A 27,096-nucleotide genomic window follows, 5' to 3' on the forward strand; every position below is an offset into this window, starting at 1 on the left:
TTCCCTCCAAGGCCTCTCCGATTTCGCCTGGTGCGCGATCAAAAGTACGTGCGCGCGTATATTTTTAAAATCTACCTCAATATGCAACATGCGTTTTATTGTATATACTATGGATTGCTTTTGTCTATGTAATTTGTTTTATGTTTATTATGGATATTATTTTTATTTTGTGAACTGTTGGTTTAGTGCTTGATCCCAAGTGGTATATTACGTTTAAGAATGATAATGATACCTGATAAGACTAAAGGTTAAATAATAAAATATTATGAATACTGAGTGATAATGAGATGTACAAAACTGAGTAGCAACTGGTTCATTGTCACTTGGGTCCTCTACTGCATATGTAAAGCTCTTCATATGCTCCTATGACAGTGCATGAGACAGTTCATGTGATTCTTTTTTGTGCCTCTACTTAGGCTGCTTGTCATTAGAGAATAACATTAAGTATATTAACATGATTTTTTTAGTTTCCTTTCCTACCCTCAAAAAATGCCAAGACAATTCAGGCTCTCTTCTGAAAGTATGCTGGGACAGAGACTTCCTCTGTTGATTTGAAGCAGCTGTATTCCTTCAGTCCCCCACCACCTTTAATGATACAACAGGCAAGATACCTGAATCTGGGCTTCCTAAACTAAGGTAATGATTCATATACATGTAACCACTGAGAGGGGTAAATAAAGTAGAAATCAGGTGCTGACGGTTTTGCATCCTGATGCTTATTTGCAAGTTTAAAAAAATGACTGAGCGGTTAAGTATGGTGTGTCAGGCTCCAGAAATATCTCTCAGTGCTCCTTCTTATTAGACAAAGATACCCTTTCCCCCCTACGGCTTGAACAGACTTCCCTTTAGAGACTACAGTTCCATTTTCAGACTTACCACAATTCACAGGAATTTTCTTCATTTCAGCCCGGATTTTCAAAGGCCCGTGCACATAAAAACCGGGGTTTACATGCATGGCTGGGCCTTGCGTGCGCCGCGTGCATTTTTAAACGAGCCCAGCCACCCGCGTAAACACCGGTATGCGCACAAGTGCCGGGCCTCTCCAAAGGGGCGGGGCGGGACAGCGCCATTCTATGCTGTCCCGGGGAAGTGTGCGCTGGCAGCCGGTGGACGCGTGCAAATTACTTCTGCTCCAGAGGAGCAATAAGTAATGAAAAAAAACGTAGTAAGTAGATAGATAGGGGTTAGGGGTCAGGGATCAGAGGGGAAGAGAGAGGAAGATTAGGGTGGGGGTAAGGGAAGTTCCCTCCCAGTCCACTTCTTAATTGGAGCAGACTGGGAGGGAACTGGGGGAGGCCCGATTGTGTCGCCGCGTGTATTTAGGGAAAATTCCCCCCCCCCCCGTGTGCACTGCCCACACATGCGCATATGGATTTTAAAATGCTGGCACACACATTTTATTAAATTGGCACATCCATGTGCACGCGCCAGGAATCACGCACACATGGATGGCTGCGCCATTGTTTTTTTAAATTAACCACTTGGTGAACCCAAAACATGGGAAAAGTAATCAAGTCCACATTTTGGATTGGTGGTTCTAATCATGCCAAATTTATTAAATACAAAACAGGCGTATTCAACTATTTCCACAGGAGAGATCATCAGACAGGCATGTCAACATAATATACTTTATTTTATGTATGATGCATTTTTATGAAGTATTATTTACAAATTTAGGTGATCTCTTTGAGATTGGGATTGTAGTATAGACATTTTCTAAATAAATACCTCCACCTAGGGACTTTTCTGAAAGAGACTGGCCTTAAACCTTGGAGTAGAGCACAAGATTTATTCCCTCCATGGAAAAATATGCCTCCCTAGGATTCCACACCAGGGAACAAAAAAAACCAAAAGATGCAGGAAAAAATCTGGCAAAAGAATGCATTCACTGCAAGTCTCACCCTTTATACCAGTAGATGTCATCCTATGACATCACAAGGCTTAAAGGTGATATCATAGGTTGACAAGAACCATATTATATTATCACTTAAACCAATGCAGCTCATTGACTTCTATGGGTAGAGGTTAAGCACAGATTATGCAGAGACTCAGGGTTGAATATATTAGTGGCATATAATTTTTCTTAAAAGAAAACCAAATATGTTTGCTGAATTTATACTCAAGTTTATAAAAGCAAATACAATCCAAGCCAAGAAAAAAGCTGACATAAAACATCATTAGCCAAAGGCTGAAAGATTATTTTTCTATATTAAAATAAATCATGTTAATAAATAAAGAAAAACAAGAAAGATTTCCGTATTCATTCTGATAATGTCTTTTACTTCACTGTGCAAGGTATTAGTTTTTTTTTTTTTTTCAAAAAAGGAGTCAAATATTCACTTAATCAAAATAAATGATTCAACATTTCATGCTTTCTAACATACTGTATATGTTGCTACTGACAGGCTTCAAATAAAGCAAATAAGTTTACGTTCTGTTATTCCAATATTATTAATTTACTAACTAAAAGTGTACATTTTCTTTCTGATAAAATATTGATAAACAGAGCAATGGCTCACTTAGCTAATGGGTTCATAAGTCAAGAATGCTCTCAAGGCACAACAGTTCAGCTCCGAGTCTTGAAGAAGAAAAATTCAAAACTATTTGAAGAAACTAAATTAATCATATCAGCAAAATATTGTTGTTTTATATAATGAACTACAGGGAGAAACACTTTCTAAGATAAATATTTAAAATCAAATGGAAGTAATGTTAAACAACAGTAAGACTTCTTTTACAATTCCTTTTAGGATTTGGCAACTTTTACATTTAACCATAAAGAAGATAATGAACCAGATGTACCAACATTTTTCCACAGAGACAAAATAAAAGAAACCCATTACTACTGTATATTTAATCCAATGCACTCCTGTCAGCTTTCAGTGCGAGGTTGAACAAGCAAACGTGTGTCCAAAAGAGAGATGTTAACATGATTTGATACAGAAGAAAGAAGTGGTAGGAATACTGTTTGTATGGGGTAAACACTAATGTATCTTTTTTAAATTTAACCCATTTGAAGTGAATGAAAAGAAAATAAGGGAAAGGAAGAGAAAAACCGAATACCTTAATCTCTGGCCAACAGGCTTTCAGTACAGCCTGAGTTCGAAAAAACACCAGCAGCTTACTGTCCTCATCATTAAGACGAAAAGCTTGCTCCATAATTTGTAGCACATCGATGCGGGGTTTCACTGGAAGAGAGTCATCACCACAGAAGGGTCTTAACCATTCTAGTAAGTCATCTGCAGAAACCAATTTTTCCCTGTAATTCAAATCAAGAGAGTTAAGGTTTTTTTTAAACTAAAATGCAAAATCTTATCACATTATTTATTTTATTTATAAAATATATTCCATAGTTTCTTAGCATTAAGCTTTCAGTGTAGATTACAATCTTAAATCTAATTAAAAAACCCTACATATCTACAAACAATTAAAAACAAACCAAAAATACCATACATTGATAGGAACATCATCCATATGCCTCCTTTTACAGCATTGCCTTCACTTTTTATTTTATTTTATTTATGAAATCTTATATTAGTGATAGTAAACAAACACAACAGATTAACTAAGTCAATAGAGAACTTTTAGAAAACCTAGGGGCCAATGTACTAATGTAGAAAATTTCCCATGGTTGCTATGGATGTAAACAAACTTCAAACTTTCACACAAACATTTGCTACAGGAAAGCTTGCAAAATAGATAACTATACCTCTGGAAGCTTCTGCAGTTCAGTACATTGGCATCCTAGTCTGCCAAACTGGCCCTGTCTACTGTGTCACTGAAGACCCTATTTGGACTCCAGTCATCTCTCTCCTTTGCTCTTACCATCACCTGTTGTAATTGTTGCAAGCCTGCTTGAACTCTGTCATTGTTTTGGTTATTACTACAGTACCTTTGCAGATAGGTTAATCCAGATAGTAGTACTTCCCTCTTACTCTAATTCTTCCCCCATTGACATTTAGTTCATGATCCCTTGTTTTTGACTCAATTTGTTTATGCTATCTAGACTGCACATTTTGAGTTCCTTAACTTTCTCTGTGTAGAATTTGAGCTTCAAGCTCTGCATCATTTTGATAGCCTTCTTCCAAAATGCTTCCCTACTTTTAAAGCCCCTAGAAAGGTATGGCCGGCAGAACTAAATGAAGTGGAAACTCACCAGTGTTCAGTACAAGGAAAATATTACTTTTTTCCTCTACTTATACCTCTTCTTATGTACTCAAGCATACTGTAAAAGACTTATCCCTTACTATACCACACTAACTCTCTTCAGGTCACATATGATTACATCTAGGTTATTTTCTTTCTTCACATAGGGGTAGATTTTACAAATTTGCGCACACACGTACTTTTCTTCGTGCACCAGGCGCAAACAAGAGTACGCGGGATTTTAACAGATACGCGCATAGCCGCGCGTATCTGTTAAAATCTGGGATCGGTGCGTGCAAGGCTGTGCAAAATCGGCAGCCTGCGTGCGCCGAGCCGCACAACCTGCCTCCGGAGGGAACTTTCCTTCCACCCCCTAACACCTTCCCCTCCCCACCCCCCCAGCCCTACCTAAACCCCCTCCCCACCTTTGTTGCACAAGTTACGGCTGCCCGAGGCAGGCGTAACTTGCATGCGCCGGGCCGGTGCGCGATTCCCAGGCCCGGGAACCGTTTCGGAGGTCTCGACCATGCCCCCAAAATGCCCCCGGGCTGGAACCACGCCCGCGGCCCCACCCCCAAATGACGTGCCACCGCGACATGCCCCCTGACACGCCCCACCCCCAGGAAAGCCCCGAGACTTTTGCGCGCCGCCGAGCCTACTCAATATAGGCTCGGCGCGCAAGGGGAACTTCGGGCAGGTTTTCGGGTGGTATGCACGTATCTTACACGCATACCCCTTTGAAAATCTGGCTCATAGGTTTCTGCACCCAAACTAATTAGTTCTAAGTATGCTCACTTGAAACAAACAGAATGAAAGCTTATATGCCCTTTATTTTAGGTGAAGTAAAAAATATTTGACATTTGCATAGATTCTGAAGCACTTTTCAACTTCTCACTTTTGTCTTTAACACAATACAAGGAATAAAGGGCAATAATAATGAGTTTTTGGCACAGTTTTGTACATTTTGGGATGGCCAGTGACCAGGTACTGGTACATTTTAACAGGATAAGTTTTCAGGAGCACAGCTTGCCTTCACAAAAAGATGCCAATGCACTAATAAACTTTGCAAATGGCACTTTGTGCATGAAATGCCAAATACTCCAATCAATCAATATTTATTTATGACATACTTTTCCACCAAGAAAATTCAAAGCTAGCTACAATTTGTTCAGTAAATCAGGTACAGTGCATCAGAACAAAACTATTAACTTTATAAAAATTCCAAAAAGAGGAGGATGCAAATGGTCCCAGGGAAGAGGGGAGGACTACAGCAAATTTGTGTCATTCAGTGGGTTGCTTGGAAAATTTGGTTTGTTGATGTGTCTTATGAGGGACATATGTCATTTGGTCAAACCAGAGAGATAACAGAGTCCGCTTCTGATCAAAAGTTATAGGGAATCAGGGCAGAAGTGAATGAAGAATATTAGTGGCTGGTTCTGAAAGCTGCTTCAAACAGCCATGTTTTAAGTAGTTTCTGAATGACAGGAGGTAAGGGACTTATTTAAGGAGGCAGGGAGATTTAAAAGGTAAGGGCGGATCCTACAAAGGTTGTGTTCCTGGTACTGGTGAGACACATGGCTCTCAGGGCTGGTCTTAAGGCAGGCTTGTGACAATGATCGTATTGGGCAGGAGGGCTCATAACAAGTGATGGCACGGCAAAGGTAGGGTGGGGTTAGATTATTGAGGGATTTGTAGGTCAGAGTTACGGCTGCAGTGACCTGCTAAAAATAAAAGCCATTCATGCTGTCAAAATAAAGCATATAACCTACACATGCAACAGGAAAATGTATGGACTATCATCAGAATGATCTTACTTTCACATCATTACAGGTTTTCTATGAACAATGTACATCAACCACCGTTTTTAATCAGATTAGCATTTTTAAATCGCTGCAGCCTTTTTTCCCAAAATACATCTGCCATCATTTTAGTCAGATTAGCATTTTGAAAGATTCCAGAAATAGGAAAGCCTTCAAGTGTTTTCTAAAAGATTTTGCCGCATTTTCCTTCCTTATATCCTCAGGTAATTTATTCTACAGTGCCGATGCCATAATAAAAAAACATTTTTCAAGATGCAAACAGTGTTTTGTCAATTTGGGGTTGGGTATTTCTAGTACATATTTATCTGATGAATGCAATAACCTTGATGGACAATAAATTTTCAAGGATGAGATAACGGCCTCAGGGGCATCATTATTTAAAGCCTTAAAGGCAAGCATCAGAATCTTAAAATGAATCCTCCATACCACTGGCAGCCAATATAAACTAAAAAGCACAGGTGTGACATGGTAAAACCCTGAGATTCCAGAAAGAACTGACTGCAGAGTTCTGAACCACCTAAAGGGCCTTGATAGAGTAATGAGGAAGGCCTAAGCAGATAGAATTACAGTAGTCTTATCCTACCAGCACAAGAGCTTGCAAGACGGTCCTAAAATTAGAATCATTTAAATAAGGTTTTATTTTTCTTAAAATACGGAGCTTACAGAATGATTTTTTCACAACCACTGGTATCTAAAATAACACTCAAATTTCTTACTTCATCTTTGAAAGGCACACAAAAGCCATTTACTAAAACAGAATAAGGAAAATCCAGATGAACACAACAACTTATTCTAATAGTCTCAGTCTTGGACACATTCAAAGAAAGTTGTTGCAAAAAAGCCATCTTTTCACTGTGGAAATGTAAAGAGAAATTAACCTCAATGTTCTGTTAATATCAGAATCAACTTGGTATACTATGGAGTATACAAAGGAAATTAATTACATTACTTACATTCCTACTCAATCTAAGAGAAATAAATTAACAAACTTGTACAATAATGACTTTACTAGTTATTCTGCTTAAAAGGAAATCTTGCTGAAATAAAACCATGCCTTGAAAAAAAACCTGAATATCATCAGTATATAAAGAATAATGAAGTTCAAGGCTGTACATCAAAACAGCTGGGAATCTAGTACGAAGCATTATATTTTCTGTTTATGCACTGTAACATTTATAAAGTTTATTTTCTTTGCAAACAGTAAAATTGTGTGTGTAAAATTTTATTTAAATCAATAGTTAATGAGATGCTGTAATACAAAATTATTCAGAACAGCTTATTAATTATCAACACATAGGGGCAGATTTTATAAAACTACGCGCGCGCGTACTTTTGTTCGCGCACCCGGCGCAAACAAAAGTGCACCGGATTTCAATAGATACGCGCGTAGCCACACGTATCTGTTAAAATCCGGGGTCGGCACGCGCAAGGCTGCCCAAAATCGGCAGCCTGTGCGCGCCGAGCCGCGCAGCCTGCCTCTGTTCCCGCCGAGACCGCTCCGAAATTGGAACGGCCTCGGAGAGAACTTTCCTTCCACCCCCCCGCACCTTCCCCAACCTAACCCAGCCCCCCGGCCCTATCTAAACCCCCCCTACCTTTGTTGCACAAGTTACGCCTGCCCAAGGCAGGCGTAACTTGCGTGCGCCAGGCCGGCTGCCGGCGTGCCATGGTCCGGTCCGAGGGCTGGTCCGGAGGCAGCGGCCACGCCCCCGGAACGCCCCCAACGACACGCCGGTCATGACATGCCCCCTCCCCCCCCAGGAAAGCCCCGGGACTTACACGTGTCCTGGGCTTTGCGCGCGCCAGTAGCCTATGCAAGATAGGCTCGGCGCGCGCAGGGGGGGTTTGGGGTAGGTTTTTGGGGGTTACACGTGAAACCCTTTGAAAATCTACCCCATAGTTTCCCCCCTCCCCCCAATATATCTTTATTGAGGAATACATTTTTAACCTACAATGAAATGTACTTCTCAAAATGTTTTTCACAAAAAAGGAACTACACTTCAATAAGGTGTCGTTTTCTTTTTGTGAAAAACATTTGCATGCCATTTTGTTACTGGGGTCATTTGAATGGAAAGAAATGCCCCATATGAAAATCTAAACCGTGCATGCAAAAAGGGGTTACTTTTAGTTCATGATCCTCTAAGTTTGATCTCAATTTGTTCACTTTAATGAAAGTTATCATTCCTCTGGTAGATGGACAGACAAAGAGAACTTGAAACATCACATAAGTGTTTTTTTCAGACATGTTAAAAAGCACTAAAAACGTCAAGAATACTATTGAGTATACAAAGGAATTTAATTACATTACTTACATTCCTACTCAACTAATAAATTCAATCTAAGAGAAATTAATTAACAAACTTGCACAATAATGACTTTACTAGTTATTCTGCTTAAAAGGGAATCTTGCTGACAATTTAAATTATTTATATTATCCAAAAATCAAAGCAGACATACATTTAGCATATTATTTCAATAGCAGTAGATCCCATTAGATTTTTCAACTCTCTTTAAAATTCTGTTTGCTGCATTTTAATGCCATCTGAGAAGGCTCATGACAAGCCAAATATGCAAATGAAATTTTAGCATAATCTGATTGAATCTTACAATATAATAAATTTTATTATCTAGACACAGCAAAAAGAAAATTGCCCATGCACTCAAGAACAAAAATAAAACTCAGCTGCACATCCATTAAGCAATGTTTTCCTTAATTCCTCACATCATGATCAGGATCTGAGGGATGGTTCAAAATGTTGGCTTTTGAGTATTTACTTAAGTTTTATTTTTAGTTCTTCAGTGCTTTGGCTCTATATCTTGCTTGGAAATATCTTTGCCCAGGAGCACTGGGAAAAAAAAAATCTTTTAAAAGAACTTTTTTTGTTGAATAGTAACTATATGGCGATGATATATTATTATGATAGTGGTGCAGTTTTCATTCTTTAAAAAAAATAATCTGAAATATGGATATTGCAATACCTTCAAATTTAATGTAAGTACCCTTAACCAATAAGCCTTGATGCTATTGACACAACTGCAACATCGCTCTCCGCTTTGATGGTGGGGGGGGGGGGGGGGTAAGAGGGCAGGAAGAGGAATTGGATTCAGTCAACAACCAACATGGGCCCTGACTTTATGGTCTGGGGTGCTGATATGAAGACATAAGGGAAAAAGCACAGGTCTGCTTCTACGGCCAAGTCCATAAGAAAAGCAAGTCAAGCAGCAATGTCTGAATTTTCAAGGAGGCTCATCCCCCGGTAAAAATTGTTGCTAACAGTAAATATTTTATGGGGATAACTGCATGGAGCAGCAGTTACTACCCTTAAGAGAAACATGGGGATAATTTGCATGGCACAGCAGAGACTACTATAAAAAGATTTCTGGGCAGACTGGATGGACTTTTTAGTCCTTATCTGCTGTCAATAATAAGTTACTATGTAACATAAAGAGATATAAAGCCACCCAAGTGGTTACAGATCATATAAGGAACAATTTTGCAAAGTATCTGCATTGGTGCAAAATCTACAGGTATTTTTACCTACATATATTCCTTTTGAAAGCAGCCTTGGGGAAAAAGTGCCTACACAGATTTGCATCTGTATTTTGTGCATGTGCTGCTTCTGTCAAAAACAATGCATGCAGTTTTGAAAATGAAAAAACTGCGTGTGCTGTTGCCTCCTTTCATCTAACCTTGCCTCTGAGCCATCCTGCTGATCCTCACATGTATGTTTACCCGGGAAAAGTTTCAGACAGATTGAAGGCAGTGCATTTAAATATACTTAATAGGTATTCATTATAGATATCCTGAAAAACTGGACTGGTCCCTGTGGTCGCTGAGGACTTGGTTGAGAACCACTGATCTAGATCATAACAAAATTCTAAGAAATAATCAACATGAAAATCTGATGAACAACATGTGCCAAACTAATCTAATTTTCATTTATGACAGAGTAATAGTCTTTGCACATAAGGGAGTACACAGTAGATTTAGTAAGGTTTTTGACTCTGTCTTGCATGATATATTCATAAATTTAAGTATGAAAATATGATTTAGATCATATTATAATTAGTTGAGTTACAATCTGTGAAAATTAAATATACTGAAAAAGTAATTGTCAATGGTTCATTGCCCGCATGGAAGAACAAATCAAGTGCAGTTTCATAAGGGACTGATACCCTTCAGTATTTTTCATTAACAACTTGGATGAGGTATGAATAAAACTCTCATAAAATTCAGAGATAAAACCATGGTAGGAACAGACACAAATACTTATATGACAGGAATATAATTCAAAATTATCTTGATAAATTGGAAAAAGATCAGAAATAAATACGATTGAATTTAACAAGAACAAATGCAAGGTATTACATTTATGAAGGAATAATCTGACACAAATATAAAACAGGAAATGAATGAAAAGGAGTTTAAGTGTTGCAGAAAAGGAAAGAGGTTATAATAAACCATAAATTGAATGTAAATCAGAAATGTAAAATAATAATATAGTGGCATTCATTAACAGTTATATCATGTATACAAGTGCAATTCTTCTACTGTACTCAAAATGACTTAAGTCCTCAAATTATTTATTTATTTTATTTATTTAAGTTTTTTTATATACCAACATTCAGGACGATAGTCCCATCATGCTGGTTCACAAGAAACAGGGGTGCAATAATAATAAAACTTTACAATTTGAACAATAGTGCAGAAAAAGCAGTTACATATAACAAGGAAATCAATAACTTGGAGTGAGAAGGAAAATGAAGATCAGATAATTATATATAAGTATAGATAGCATTGAATAAATAACATTTATTAACGTTATTACTAGCGAAGCGTGTTGATTGATGGGAGATTAAATAATGTTGGAGTTAGTAAATGCCTGCGTGAACAGCCACGTCTTGAGTTTTTTCTTGAATGTTGAGATGCTGGGTTCCATTCTAAGATCCGGGGGAATGGAGTTCCATAAAGTTGGACCGGCTGTGGAGAATGCCCGATCTCTAAGCGTGATGTGTCTGGTAGTTTTGGCTGGAGATACTTGAAGTGAACCTTTGTAAGCATCTCTTGTCGGTCTTGTAGAGTGGTGTAATCGGAGGGGGATATGGAGATCGATTGGAGCTAATTGATGGATGTTTTTGAAAATGGTGAGAATGGCCTTGTAGATTATTCTGAAGTGTATGGGCAGCCAATGAAGGTCCATCAGGATAGGGGTTATGTGTTCTCTTCTCCTGGTGTTAGTGAGTATACGGGCCGAGGCATTTTGGACCATTTGCAATGGTTTGGTGTGTGATGAGGGGAGACCTAGCATGATGGTGTTACAATAGTCCAGCTTTGCGAAAATGATTGATTGTAGAATCGTTCTAAAGTCATGTGTGTGGAAGAGAGGTCGTATTCTTTTCAGCACTTGGAGCTTATAAAAGCAGTCTCTGGTGGTTTTGTTGATGTTGGCTTTCAGGTTTAGGTGATTGTCAATTAGAACTCCTAGGTCTCTTACTTGTGTAGTATTTGGTACGGTAGGATGGGTGAGTGTGAGGGAGCTGTTTTCTGGTGTGATGAGTAGAAGTTCCGTTTTTGATGAATTTAGTATCAGGTTGAGACTTGTGAGAAGCTGTTTGATATTTTGGAGGCAGGTTTCCCAGTGAGACAGAGTTTTTGTGAGTGACTCTTCGATGGGGATCAAGACCTGGATATCGTCTGCATAGAGGAAGTGTTTGAGATTGAGGTCGGTGAGAAGTTTACATAAGGGTAACAGATAAATGTTGAACAAGGTAGGAGACAGGGATGAGCCCTGAGGGACTCCTAGTCTGATAGCTTTTATTTGATTTGGATGCCAAGGTCCTATTGATTTGGATGCCAAGGTCCTTTGATTTGGATGCCAAGCCTTCCCAGATCCGAATTAAATGATAGCAATTTTATAAATGATAGCAATTTTATAAGAGATAGCAACTTGTATAAGAGACTTCACAATATAATGTAAATAATTTAATCCTAACTGCTCGGCTTTCTTATTCTATCTCTCTTCCCAGTTTTAAGACCCTTGTTGTAATGTAATTTCTGATCTCTTTGCACTTGTTTATGTTCCGTTTTTTGTTCACATCCCTTGTTGTATGTAAACCGGCATGATGTGGTTTCTAATCACGAATGCCGGTATAGAAAAACTCTAAATAAATAAATAAATAAATAAATAAATAAATAGTGGGTTTTGGACTTGATTACTCGCTTTGCTAAATCCCTTCCCATGAACGCATACAATCTAAATGGTGAATTTTAAAAGCCCGGTGCATGCCAAAACTGGGAGATACGCGAATATGTCCAGCCAGTGTGCACTGAGAGAATTTTAAAAGACACCAGAGTATGCGCGTATCTCCTGGTACGCATTCAAACGAGAAGTTGCAAGAAAAGGCCAAGGCATGGGCACGGTATGGGCGGAACGTGAGTGTTCGGGACTTTAATATGACTTGTGCGCATAAGTATTTACGTGCACAAGAGTGCGCCAGGGTCCCCTGCTGCATAACTTTACTACTGCTATGGATGGCGTGTAAGTAACAAAATAAAAAATTCTAGGCTAGTCAGCAGGGTTTTAAGGGTTAGTGCTAATAGGATACAAAGGAGGCTATCCCTTATCTGGGCAAGCTGGGAACGAATTGGGGAAACTGGTAATTGCGTCAGCACGCATCTACTAAAATTCCCTCCCCCCCCTTTGTGGTAGAGGCATTTGTGCGTGTCCATATAAAATTGTGCACACATGTTCATAAGAATAGAAGAACATGTGGGAGGAAGCTTCCAAACTACCCCCTGAAACTAGGAAGAGATATGGAAGGAAAGATTACACATTATCAATTATATAGAGCCACAGATTTATTGGGAATGGAATATGTAATTGACTATTGAAAAATGACTTGTAAACTGTCAATCACTTCACTTTAATAGCAACTATCAGCAAGGTTATATTGCAACTACATCCCGAGTCCAGCAAGCCTATTATTGGTCACTTCAGAGATGGTCAGAAAATGCCCAAAGCCTTGGAGAGCAGGATTCCAGGGAATCCTGAAAGAGAATGGTGCATATAGATGGTATGGGAGGTGAGGACATCTTAAGTCCTGGAAAGTAAAAACTGCCCTTAGATTCCTCACAAGTAAATTTTAAAAGATGTGCCCACCCAAAAATGCATGTATTGGGCACATGAGCAAAAATACACTCAGTTTTATATTGTGCATGCAAGTACGCATATACCATTTAAAATATTCCTAACGCACGTATATGTTTGAGCCTTACATGCAAACTCACAAGTAACTGGTTGGGGGGGGGGGGGGCACGGAGAGAGAGAGAGACACACTCTTTTAAAGGGCCAATCTGACACTCTATATAGAGTGTCAGATTGGCCCTTTAAAAGTGCCCCCTTACAGTGTCCCACTGTAAGGGGGCACTTTCAACTCAGGGTGGGTTTTGCGGGAGGAGGGTAAGTGTTACAAGGGTCTACAGACCCTTGTGCTCCAGGCAGACCAATGAAACACCCCCCCCCCCCCAATCTACCCTGAGTTGAAAGTGCCCCTCTTACAGTGGGATATATATAGAGAGTGTCAGATTGGCCCTTTAAAAGAGGCACTCTCCCTCTCGCCCTCTGACTTGTGCCTCATCAGTAGTAAAGTTAGCTGTGTAACTTTGTGTGCATTACCATGGTCAGCCTTGTAAAATTCAGGGTTAATGCGCGTACGTCTTGGCCCCACCCTGGAATGCCCATTCCTCGCCCCTTTTTTGCCTCCTTATTTTTAATGCGTGAACAGGTATGTACGCGCGTACTTCCCGGCTTCTTAAAATTCACGTTGCTTGCATGCACTCCACATTTGCATATATGGGGCCATTTTTGCACGAGCAATGCTTAAAATCTACCTGTCAGTGAGGACTGCAGTCCAGGAATTACATAAGTTTGCCTCTGAGGGAGAAGTGACTTGCCCTAAGTCACAAGGAGCATCAGTGGGAAAAGCAGAACTTGAACCCTAGCTTTCCTGGTTCTCAGCCCACTGCTCGAATTACTAGGTTACTCTTCCACACCTATTGGTAGCAATCTTCAAAATCTGTGTGTACTTTAACCCATGCACTTCGCACCAATTCTTAAAGGTTAAGCAAATTCCTTTGAAAATTGCAAGTGCCCACATACATTTCCATCTGCTTTTGCTACAGATATTTTTTCCCTTCAGAACAACATGTGTAGTTTGGAAAAGGCATAAGTAGTCCTATTGTTACATTCTTTGCCCTAGCTTTACTCTCCAGAATATGGTGGGCAATTTTCAAAAAGCCCTATTACCCTGTGTGAAGGAATGTCCCTAAAATTCCTCCTTAAAAAGTACTAGACCAGGCATCTGGTCTGGTCCACCTTAAAAGTTAGATATGCAGGTAGTTCTATGGGCAGCTCCTCTGAAAGCAGAAAGAAGGGCATAGGGCCAGAAGGGAAAAAACAGGCCCCAGGTCTCCAGGAGAAGGCAGATCCTGACACATCTCTGTCCTAAAAGAAAACCTTGAATGTAAATGCTGAAGATACATGCTTATTGTGATTACCGCTAAAAGTAAGTAATTTATGTGTAACTTGCTTATGGAAAATAAGATTTTATCTAAGAAGATCCAGAGTAGTTTGTGACTTTGTCCTCTGGCAAGCTACAGTTGCTTGGCTATGCCACATCCTGGTAAATGGGTTTGGCGGTCTGCGGGCTAATCCCGCGAACCACTGTCCTTACATCTGGGCCCAAAATGGCTGTGCCACTCCCCAACTTGGCAAAACACCGCCAGCTCACCACATGGAAGGACGCCACTCCCTGCATCCCCTAGAGATGACGTCACCAATAGTGTCCTATATAAGGGCAGATCCCCTGAATCAACTTGCCTCAGCAACTGGTCCAGCTACTGTGAGTAGTGTGAGTTGCTGCTCAGCATGTTCCTGCCTTCATCTCAGCCTATTCCAGTCTTTGTCTCAACCTGTTAGTCTTCGCCTGTCCTACCTGCCTTGCCTCAACCCTATCATCCCTCCTTCTCTTCCTTGGATAGACACTGTTCTTGACCTTCGCCTGGACTCTGGATACTCCTGATCATCGCCTGTCCTCGACCTTCACCTGGACCCTCGACATGTCTGTTCGCTGCCAGCCTACAACCTTAGGATGGCCTTGGACCACCTCTTCAGTAAACAGCAGAGACCCTTGCCTAAGTCTGTCCAGCCCCAACACTCAAAGGCTCAACCCAAGAGGAACGTGGGCTGCTAAAGTTGAAGCTCCTGACTGGTCTCTGCTTCACCTGGGTCCGCCTACTGACAGTGAGAACCTGCAGGGCTTCTTCCTGCAGATAGAGCCAATCTCACCTTAGCCCAGGGGGTCTATGAACATAACAGGTTGCTGAGGTCATGGACTCGAGAGGACTTGACTTTGCTCTAGGCCATCCCTGGCTGAGCTCGCAGGCTATAAGACCAGCAAAGAAACTTGGAGCTCTTGGCTGCAATGATGGACTGTCTCTCTACCCACTTGGACACTTTCAACATACCAGCTGAACTGCCTTCACCCACACTGGTACCACTACCGCCTTTAGCAGTCAGTTGGCCGGTTCCTCAGCTGCTAGCTCCATCCAGGTATACCAGGGATCCCAAGTAATACTGGAGATTTCTCAACTAGTGCAAAATGCACTTTCAGCTACAGGCTTCACAGTTCCCCAACAACCAAGGCAAGCTAGCATATATTCAGTCTTTACTGGATGGGACAGCACTGGCCTGAGCTTCACCCCTCTGGGAATGAGGGGATCCTGCCCTACTTGATCTCCAACAGTCCATGCAGCAATTCCGCTCTGTCTTTGAAGAGCCAGGTTGTGCAGCTGCAGTGGCCTTGGATTTACTCCACATTCGCCAGCGCTCCAGAATGCCGGATGAGTATGCCATAGAATTTAGGACACTGGCCTTTGAATTAAACTGGCAGGAGGAAAGTTTGATTGTCATCTTTTTGGAGGGCCTCCTTGGGAAAATTAAGGATGAGCTTGCCTCTTGGGAGCTTCCCATCTCACTGGAGGCTCTCATCACCCTATCCATAAAAATAGATTGGAGCATTTAACAACGGATCCAAGAAAGACACCCAGCACGGAGAAGCGTCTCCCTGGCAACCTGTATTATATGTCCACGCTCATCTGCTATTCCACACCCATTTCCTCTCCCCTTCTCCTTCCAAAGAACCAATGCAGCTGGGCACTGCTACCTAGCCCCCTAAGAAAGGCTCTGCAGTAGGCAGCAGGGCCTCTGCCTCTACCTTGTGGCTCAAGGCTACCTGCTGGTCCAATGTCCTAAGAGATCAGGAAACAAACACCTAGGGTCCTTTGGGGAGATGACCCTAAGCCTTACTGTGCCAGCTCCCCAACTACTCCTCCCAGTCACACTAAAATTAGGTCCCATGTGTTTCTCCGCCCAGGCCTTTATGGTCTCCAGCTCCCAGGGGAACTTCATTTTACAGGATCTGGTCAACCAACTGCAAATACCCATGGTCCTGACAACCCCACCGCTGGTGATTTCCTCCATCTATGGGGACCCTCTTCTGGGACAGGTGACCTGGACCATGGTGCCTCTAACCTTACACACCAGCCTCTTGCATGTAGAGAGGATCAGCTTCCACATGATTCCCCGAGCTGTAAATCCCATTATACTCGGCCTGCCGTGGCTCCAAGACCACCAACAACCAAGGCAAGATAGCATATATTATGTCTTTACTGGATGGGACAGCACTAGACTGGGCTTTCTCTCTCTAGGAATGAGGGGATCCTGTCCTACTTGATCTCCAGCAGTTCATGCTGCAATTCCACTCTGTGTATGAGGAGCCAGGTCACGAATCTCAACTATCAGTGTTTCTCTGAAAAACTATAGCTCTTCATCCTAAGTAGTCTGGCTATAAGAAGGCACATATTACTGAAACAGCTCTTATCTCTCTTCTTAATAAGACTGGTCTTTTGGATAGAGGTGATGCAGTTCTTCTTGTTTATCTTGACCTCAGTGCTGCTTTTGATACAGTAGATCATCAACTCCTACTAAATTGATTGTCTTGAGTGTGGTGTTAGGGAAAACTTGTTGTGATGGTTCAAATCTTTTTTAGAACAACGCACTTATAGTGTAAGCTGGAATTCTAAGCATTCTGCTTCAGTCCCACTTCTAAGTAGTGTCCCTCAAGGCTCTATTCTTTCTCCCATACATTTCAATTTATATATCTCTCCTCTTGCTATGCTAATTCAGAGTTTGGGTTACGCTGCTGATATTCAGATTCTTGCTAGTGTTAAACTCTCATCTGCTGACAATCTGTCAGAGTTCAATATGTTTTTCTAAAGTCTCAGACTGGGTACACTCCTCCAAGCTGAAGGTCCATCCTACAAAATCTGAAGCCATTTGGTTCACTTGCACTTCTCTTTCTTCTGCTCTTCCAATTCCAATGATGGCAGGTTGTGCTATTCCAATTAAAAATACAATTACTACATTAGGTTTAACATTTCACAACCAGCTCAATTTTTCTCAACATGTTTCCAAGGTGCTTAAGTCTGTTTATTTTTTTCTCAGATTTATATGTCGTCTTAAGCCATTTTTGGATAGTTCTGATCTAAAAATTCTAACTCATGACTTTGTTATCTCTAGGCTTGATTACTGTAACATATTACATGGTCTTTCTACAAAACTTAAAAGACTTCAATTGGCACAAAACACAGCTACTAAAGTCATTTTTCACAAATCTAAATATGATCATGTCATCTCTCTGTGTTTAAATACATTGGCTTCCAAGTATCTTATCTAAAATTGGATACTTTACTTTTAAGGCTTTGAGGTGGGGCACTCCTTATCTTGCTTCTGGGATTTCTACCTATCTTCCTTCTCATCAATTACAGTCTTCATGATAAGAACTTTTAGTGCTACCTTCTATTTGTAATATTCATTTTAAAACCTTTTTCAACCTTCCTATTCCTACTTTCAACTCTGCAGTCTCCCTATCCTTTTTTGACCCCTCTTCCTCCCTGGAAGTAGAGAACATCCTAAAAAAAATGAAACCCTCATCCCATCCTTCTGAAACTATCCCCTCTAAACTCCTTCTATCTATACCTAAAGTGATCGCCAAACCCCTATCAAACATTCTTAACTGCTCCCTCGAGCATGGCACTGTTCCCAACTTTCTCAAGCGAGCGGTAGTGAAACCGCTACTTAAAAAACCCAATCTGGACCCCTCCACCTTATCAAATTACAGACCCGTTTCCAACTTACCTCTCCTAGCTAAGGTCCTTGAAAAATTAGTGAATGCTCGCCTTTCCGATCATCTTGAACAAAACAATATTCTCCCGTCCACCCAACATGGTTTCAGGAAGCATTTAAGTACTGAAACATTATTACTCTCCCTCCACGACACACTCATCAGAGGAACAGACGCAGGTTGCTCGTATCTGATTGCCATGCTTGACATATCTGCTGCGTTCGACACAGTTAATCACGATACCCTCCTCAACATCCTCAGGAGTATTGGAATCACTGGCAATGCACTGGCCTGGATACAATCGTATCTCCAGAACCGATTTTATACCGTCTTAGTGGATAACAATGAATCTGACCCGATCAGTCTCCCTCAAGGTGTACCCCAAGGTTCTTCCCTCTCCTCCACCCTTTTTAATATCTACATGTTACCCCTTACCACCCTCCTCACCAAACTCCACATCAAGCACTTCATTTATGCTGACGATGTGCAAATCATATTCCCCTTCTCTGACTCCCTCCAGACTGCACTACGAAATTGGGAATCCTGTCTCTCCTCAATCAACCAACTACTCACCGATATGCACCTCGCACTAAATCCCAACAAAACTGAACTACTTATCATCTCCAATAGGCAACCATTCCCTGCCATCCCCCCCACATACTCATCCACGATTTTCCCCACGCACATTCGCAATTTAGGTGTCCTTATTGATAGTCATCTTACTTTTAAACCATTCATCAAATCTGTCTTGAAGGAATGCTACTTTAAACTGCAAACGATAAAAAAACTTAGACCCCTTCTACACTTCTCGGATTTTCGTACTGTGCTCCAGTCTATTATACTGTCAAAAATAGACTACTGTAATGCACTCCTCCTTGGCATCCCCACATCACACATCAAGCCGTTACAGCTGCTACAAAACGCCGCCGCCCGGATACCGTCTAAGTCCAAAAAAAGAGACCATATTACTCCCACCCTCATCCAATTACACTGGCTCCCAATTCACTCAAGAATACTTTATAAAGTACTCTCCCTCATACACAAAAGTCTGCTACACTCCAATCTCAGTTGGATCAACCCCCCCCTCCTCCCACGTACCTCCAACAGACCCACCCGCCCTGCCCTGCAAGGAACCTTACGCACACAACCCATCAAATCTCTCAAACTATCCTCCACCATAAGCAGAGCCTTCTCCCTTGCCGGACCCTCAATATGGAACTCATTGCCCTATGACATACGCATGGAGTCCTACACCCCCAAGTTCAAAAAAAAATTGAAAACCTGGCTTTTCCAGCAAGCCTATCCCCTGACACCATCCAATTCATAATTATTCAGCAACCTACGATTAAGTATGCTCCACGACCTCGACCAAGAATGCCCACGACCACCGATTTATGCCTTGACGTTTTTGACGACGACTGATGCTTTGTATATAGTTTTATGCATGTTATATTTATAGTTTCTCCCTATTTATTGACCTATTAAGTTGCATTGCCTCCTTCCCCGGTTATTTGTATTGTTATCTGTTATTTGTAAGGGCGCTGCCCATAAGTTTTTTGTTCTTTGTGAACCGATACGATGTGCGAACAGCTATCGGTATATAAGAGACGTTAAATAAATAAATAAATAAATAAAAGCTCAGATGTAATTTGTTTTTCTTACCTATCTCCTCACCTTTGGAATTCTTTACTTCTTAATATTCGTCTTGAGAAAGATTTTTTTTAATTTAGGAAGGCACTAAAACCTTATTTGTTTGTATAGGCTTTTTCACAATGGATTGTTAACTAAATAAGCCAGTGTATGTTTGATATTTTCTTTTTTTCTTTTTATCTGTATTGTTATTTTTATTGTATTATTTTTTTAGATTTGATTTATAGTTTTTATTATTAATTTTGTTTTATCTGTATATTGCTTTGTTAGCATTGCCTATTTGATTTGTACATTGCTTTGTTTGCTTTGCCTATTTTATTTGTACATCATTTTGTTTTATATTTCTAATTAATTGTGATTAAGTATTAATAAACATAAACCAACCTCACTTTGATTGGTTCATCTTGGAACTTGCCCGCTGGGGCCATGGATGTATGGACTTCTGCCTCAATCCCATGGAACCCTCTTGCCTGGTGACCATGGCTTACACGCTTCCCCCTCAATATGCAGATTATGAAGATGTATTTTCAAAGAAAAGTGCCAAGATCTTGTCTCCTCACAGCACGTATGACTGCAGCTTAGAGCTCTTTCCTAGGGCTATGTCCCCATGGGGTTGGGTTTATTCTCTATCTCCACCAGAAATGCATGCCATGTTGGTTTACATCCAAGAGAACCTGACCTGTGGATTCATCTGGCCATCCTCTTCTCCAGTAGGAGCCGATTTCTTCTTCATCGCGGAGAAAGACAGATCAGATCTCTCAGGCCATGTATAGACTACCGCAGTCTGAATGCTATTACTATGAAGGACAGTTACACTTTGTCTTTAATAACTGAGCTATTTGCCTGTAGTGTGGTTAGATATTCACAAAATTGGACCTCAGGGGTGTGTACAATCTCATCCACATCAAGGCTGGTGATAAATGGAAGAAAGTGTTTAAAACCCATGACAGGCACTACAAGTATTTAGTTATGGTCTTCAGGCATTGCAATGCCCCAGCAGTTTTTCAGAAGGTGGTCAATGAGATCTTTTGCAATTTGCTGTGTACTTGCATTTATGGTGCACAATATTAAAGGTAAGGAGTTACAGAGGATAGGACCTGAAACAGAGAATGCTCTTTTGCATGTTTCAGTTTCCAGGAGGTTTTCACTGGATGATCGGAGAGTACAGAGAGAGGTATACAACCTGAGAATGGAGCTAATCCATAGAGAAGTGATATTATTAAGAAGGTTATGAATAATTACAGATAATTTATATTGGATTCACCAGTAAATTGGGGGCCAATGAAGGGACTGTAATACTGTGAGTGGTTTTGTTCTAAATAATTTGAAGAGGCCATTGTGTGTTATTTTGGCAAGCCCAAGTATAATGAATTGCAGTAGTGTAGGCTTGTGAGAATCAAAGATTGAAGTACTGTGTAGAAATCTGAGGGATTCGATGTGACGCAAAAGCTATAATTTAGCAAAGGAAACCTGTAGTACAGATTTTACTTGACATCACATAGAAAGCATTGGGTCTAATATTTCACTGAGATTCAGTACTTTTTGGGACAAATGAACTGTAGATCTATTAAACAAGAATGTAGGTGTTATGGAATACTGTGATGAATAACAAAATAATTATTTCCGTTTTCCAGTGTTTAATGACAATTTGTTGTGATGGAGCTAGATGCGAAAGGAAGACAGACAAAGTTTAGCAAACTGTGCAGTATCAGATCAAGTTGACTTCAGAGAAAAGTAAAAGTGGATGCCATAGGCAGAGAGACGATATGATATATCCAGGGTGGCAAATAGGTGGCATCGAGGTGTTAAGCAGATATTAAATAATCACTAGAAACAGGTCTGCAATTTCATTTTAGGGTTCCTTCAGAACTCTGGGGTGATTTATTCTTTAGTCTGTAAATCTGAGTTATTACATCTTCCAGTTTCACAGTGATTTCATGTAGTCGCTCAGAATCATCACCATCAAAAAATGTTTCAAGGGTGGGTATTACTCCGCTTCCACAAAAATTATCATTCAAAAACTATATAATTAACACAAAAGCAAATTTTTGAATAAAGGTAAATTGGTAAGCAAACATAGCATCAGACTAAATATAGGTGCAAAAATACAATCTGCCATCTCTTGCCTCGCAATGAGCTGCAAACGGTGCACCCAAGATTCTTATTCATCTGCTGGTTCAACACATTCTTTAACAACGGCAATGTATGTAAACCCTCAAAAATCCATAAAAGGTGAAAAATACGTAGCTTCCACATGATCCGTCGTATATTCAATAAAATGTGTTCACCAGAAACTGCTGAACCGTTACAGGCCCATGTTTCGGTATATGAGGACCTGCATCAGGGACTCACATTACTTAGAAATAAATAACTTACTGTCACATATACTTAAAGCATTTAAAAATGGCTGTCACCTCTTTTTTTGCTTTTGTGGGTATTATGCCGACTTCCTCCTCAGTAAAGACAGAAGCAAAGAATTTATTTTGTTTTTCTGCTATTTTCTTGTCCTTCTGATCACTCTTTTTACCACTGGTCATCTAACAGCCCAATTGACTCCCTCACAGTGTTGTTACTTCAAATTACTTGAAAAAGGTTTTATTATTTATTTTTACATTTATAGCAAGCTTTTCAAATTCTCTCTTAGCCTGATTAATTACTTTTTTATATCTATCTTGCCAGTGCTTATTCTCTTTCCTATTTTCCTCGGTTGAGTCTACTTTCCATTTTTTGAATGATGCCCTTTAACCTCACCATTAAACCACACCATCAGTCATTTGGTTTTCTTTTGACCTTCTTTAATAGATGGAATACATTTTGTCTGAGTCTCAAGGATGGTAATTTTAAACTTCTTGCAAATTTTAAAACTGTGATTGCTCTTTCCAGTTTTTTCCTAACAAATTTTCTCATTTTCTCATATTCTTCCTTTTCAAGGTTAAATGCTACTGCATTAGTTTTCCTTAGCATTCACCATCCAGTGATTATGTCAAATTTTATTACATTATGATCACTTTGCCAATATGATCCACCCCCTTTATCTCTTGCACCAGATCTTCCATTTCACTGGGAACTAGATCTAACACGGTTCCCCCGGTCAATGGTTCTATGCAAGACGCAGTTATTGATGTTATCTAGGAACTTTATCTTCCTTGCATGTCCTGATGTGATATTTACCCAATCAGTTCTTAGGTAATTGAAGTCTTTCATTATTAATGTGCTGTCCATTTTTAATTTTTAAAATATATTTGATTTATTTTCTGCCTTTCAGCCACTTGAAAATGGATGATTTATGAGGAACCAGATTTGCAACAAAAGTGCTAATATTTGTCTTATCAAGGAAGACAGGAGATTAATGTAAGGCAGAAATCACCAATTTAACCTGTCTGGCCACTTTAGAAATAACAACTGATTGTTCCAATTTCAGTAAATGAGGATATCAACTATTTACTTTCTCACACAATTTTTCTATTTGACCTGCTTTAAAGCTTGATTTAATTGAAAAATGATACCATTCAATGATAAGCATTCAAATCATAATAGTTTATAAAGTAAAACTATCTGAATATATTCCAAAGTTAGAAATTATATTAAAAAATGCAATTTTTCTATAGATGTTGCTTATTTTTTAATTACCTCATATATTAACATACAAAAGGACAACTATGTTATATGCAATGAATATCGTATGTTTTCATATGCTGCACCAGTGTTATGAAACAATTTATCCACAGATATGTGAGAAGAAAAAGACACTAAAAGGTGAATTTTAAAAGCTAGACCCGGGCCAAAATCAGAAGATCTGTGTGCATAAGCACATGTGCTTAAAATTAGAAGTAAACATTACACATGCCAGGGCTAGTTTATAACATGTGCACGTAATTGCACATAGGATATACAATTGCTATGTATCTGGCTGCACACCCATATACATATGTTTATGTGCGGCCACATACATATACATAGACATGTGTGCATCAGCGTGTACCCAGAAATGCGGCAATTTTATAACATGCACGCATCTGTGCACCTAATTTTAAGCTTGTGGGCCCCCAGCAGTGTAAGTCAGCTTATGGACATGCATCTGAGGGTATTTTATAACATCCAACCAAGGACCAGTTTCACCAGTATGTCCAGTGTTCTGCTAGGTCCTCCCAACCCCTTGGTTCTTTACCTTGTTATACCAAACCCCCTCAAACCCCTCTCAGATGCCTGTAACTTTTTTTTTTAAATAAACTTACACCTCCTCGACAGCAGAAGTAAAGTTACATGGTACATCCGAAGGCATGAAAGCACATGTGGGCACATCTCTTGGCCTTGCTCTGGAACACCCTGCCTACACCACACCCCTTTTTGGGCCGATTCAAGATATTTGCACATTGGCACTTGAGTACACAACTGTTTGCCTTGTAAAATCAGGTGGACATGCGCAAGCACCAGATGTGCACCCATCTCCCGATTTCGGCATGCATCCAGCTTTTAAAATTTATCTTTAAGGTTTTTAAACATTTTTTTTAATGAAGCTTTTTCATGATTGGATGGTATTGATTTATATTAATGACATATATGTTTTAAAATTATGAATGTATAAATTTGTAATCTGCCTTGAACAAATATTTGGAGATGCAGAATATAAGCACGGATAAATAAGCTCTAAGTTTAACTGTAAGCGGTGTTGATCTATTATAGGGCTACTAATAACTATGATGCTGAACAATGTGGAAACCATTGCGCTATTGCAGTTAGTCAGCAGAAGAAAGGGTTCAAGCCTTACAAAATAAAATCTTTGTAATCTGTAAACATTGTTTAAAAATTCAATCTTAAAGGCGCAGTCCATATGTATTCCATGCATTAAGAAAAGTGGAAGGAAGGCAAAACGATTACCGTCATGGTTAAAAGGTGAGGAGAAAGAGGCTATTTTAGCCAAAAAAAAATCCTTCAAAAATTGGAAGAAGGATTCATCTGCTGAAAATAGGATAAAACATAAGCATTGTCAAGTTAAGTGTAAAACATTGATAAGTCAGGCGAAGAGAGAATTTTAAATGAAGTTGGCCATAGAGGCAAAAACTCATAATAAAAACTTTTTAAAATATATCCAAAGCAAGAAACCTGTGAGGGAGTCGGTTGGACCATTAGATGACCGAGGGGTTAAAGGGGCTCGTAGGGAAGATAAGACCATTGCAGAAAGACTAAATGAATTCTTTGCTTCCGTATTTACTAATGAGGATGTTGGGGAGATACCAGTTCCGGAGATGGTTTTCAGCAGTGATGAGTCAGACGAAATGAACAAAATCACTGTGAACCTGGAAGATGTAGTAGGCCAGATTGACAAACTAAAGAGTAGCAAATCACCTGGACCGGATGGTATGCATCCTAGGGGAACTCAAAAATGAAATTTCTGATCTATTAGTTAAAATTTGTAACCTATCATTAAAATCATCCATTGTACCTGAAGACTGGAGGGTGGCCAATGTAACCCCAATATTTAAAAAAGGCTCCAGGAGCGATCTGGGTAACTATAGACCAGTAAGCCTGATTTCAGTGTTGGGAAAAATAGTGGAAACTATTCTCAAGATCAAAATCGTAGAGCATATAGAAAGACATGATTTAATGGAACACAGTCAACATGGATTTACCCAAGGGAAGTCTTGCCTAACAAATCTGCTTCATTTTTTTGAAGGGGTTAATAAACATGTGGATAAAGGTGAATCGGTAGATGTAGTGTATTTGGATTTTCAGAAGGTGTTTGACAAAGTCCCTCATGAGAGGCTTCTAAGAAAACTAAAAAGTCATGGGATAGGAGGCGATGTCCTTTCGTGGATTACAAACTGGATAAAAGACAGGAAACAGAGAGTAGGATTAAATGGTCAATTTTCTCAGTGGAAAACCTTTTTCTCAGTAGAATGCCTCAGGGATCTGTACTTTGACCGGTGCTTTTCAATATATATATAAATGATCTGGAAAGGAATACGACGACTGAGGTTATCAAATTTGCGGATGATACAAAATTATTCATAGTTAAATCACAAGCAGACTGTGATACATTACAGGAGGACCTTGCAAGACTGGAAGATTGGGCATCCAAATGGCAGATGAAATTTAATGTGGACAAGTGCAAGGTGTTGCATATAGGGAAAAATAACCCTTGCTGTAGTTACACGATGTTAGGTTCCATATTAGGAGCCACCACTCAGGAAAAAGATCTAGACATCGTAGTGGATAATATTTTAAAATTGTCGGCTCAGTGTGCTGCAGCAGTCAAAAAAGCAAACAGAATGTTAGGAATTATTAGGAAGGGAATGGTTAATAGAATGGAAAATGTCATAATGCCTCTATATCACTCCATGGTGAGACCGCACCTTGAATACTGTGTACAATTCTGGTACTGCATCTCAAAAAAGATATAGTTGCGATACAGAAGGTACAGAGAAGGGCAACCAAAATGATAAAGGGGATGGAACAGCTCCCCTATGAGGAAAGGCTGAAGAGGTTAGGGCTGTTCAGTTTGGATAAGAGACAGCTGAGGGGGGATATGATAGAGGTCTTTAAGATCAATAGAGGTCTTGAACGAGTAGATGTGACTCGGTTATTTATACTTTCAAATAATAGAAGGACTAGGGGGCATTCCATGAAGTTAGAAAGTAGCACATTTAAGATTAATCGGAGAAAATTCTTTTTCACTCAACGCACAATAAAGCTCTGGAATTTGTTGCCAGAGGATGTGGTTAGTGCAGTTATTGTAGCTGTGTTCAAAAAAAGTTTGGATAAGTTCTTGGAGAAGTCCATTAACGGCTATTAATCAAATTTACTTAGGGAATAGCCACTGCTATTAATTGCATCAGTAGTATGGGATCTTCTTAATGTTTGGGTAATTGCCAGGTTCTTGTGGCCTGGTTTTGGCCTCTGTTGGAAACAGGATGCTGGGCTTGATGGACCCTTGGTCTGACCCAACATAGCAATTTCTTATGTTCTTATCTTTTTCATCACTGAAAACTGGAAAGATTGCCAGTTTTTGTAACAATTCTTATTTTAGATACAGTGAAAGCTGCTACATTTGTACTGAATTTTAAAAAATCTATTCTTCCCACATAATGCTTGAAACACTGCAGTTATCTCTAGTCATGCATACTGAGGTCACTATCACTACCACATCACAGCATGAATCAGAAAATATCATGCATACAAGTAACTTTTCAAATCAACTGTAGCTGAGTCATAATGCATGTGCATACTATTTGGTTTG

At 39.8% G+C, this 27,096-nt stretch overlaps 1 protein-coding gene across 1 annotated transcript in view; it reads right to left on the minus strand.

The window, feature by feature from the left end:
* The window catches only part of NBAS (neuroblastoma amplified sequence), a 1,239,997-nt gene that overhangs the window by 251,328 nt on the left and 961,573 nt on the right, over positions 1-27,096 (minus strand). The window contains exon 49 of the mRNA XM_029595926.1: positions 3,064-3,259. Within this exon, the coding sequence (XP_029451786.1) occupies positions 3,064-3,259 (196 nt within the window). The remainder of the gene's footprint in view (positions 1-3,063; positions 3,260-27,096) is intronic.

This window comes from Rhinatrema bivittatum, chromosome 3 (assembly GCF_901001135.1).
Source record: "Rhinatrema bivittatum chromosome 3, aRhiBiv1.1, whole genome shotgun sequence".
NCBI classification, from domain to species: domain Eukaryota; kingdom Metazoa; phylum Chordata; class Amphibia; order Gymnophiona; family Rhinatrematidae; genus Rhinatrema; species Rhinatrema bivittatum.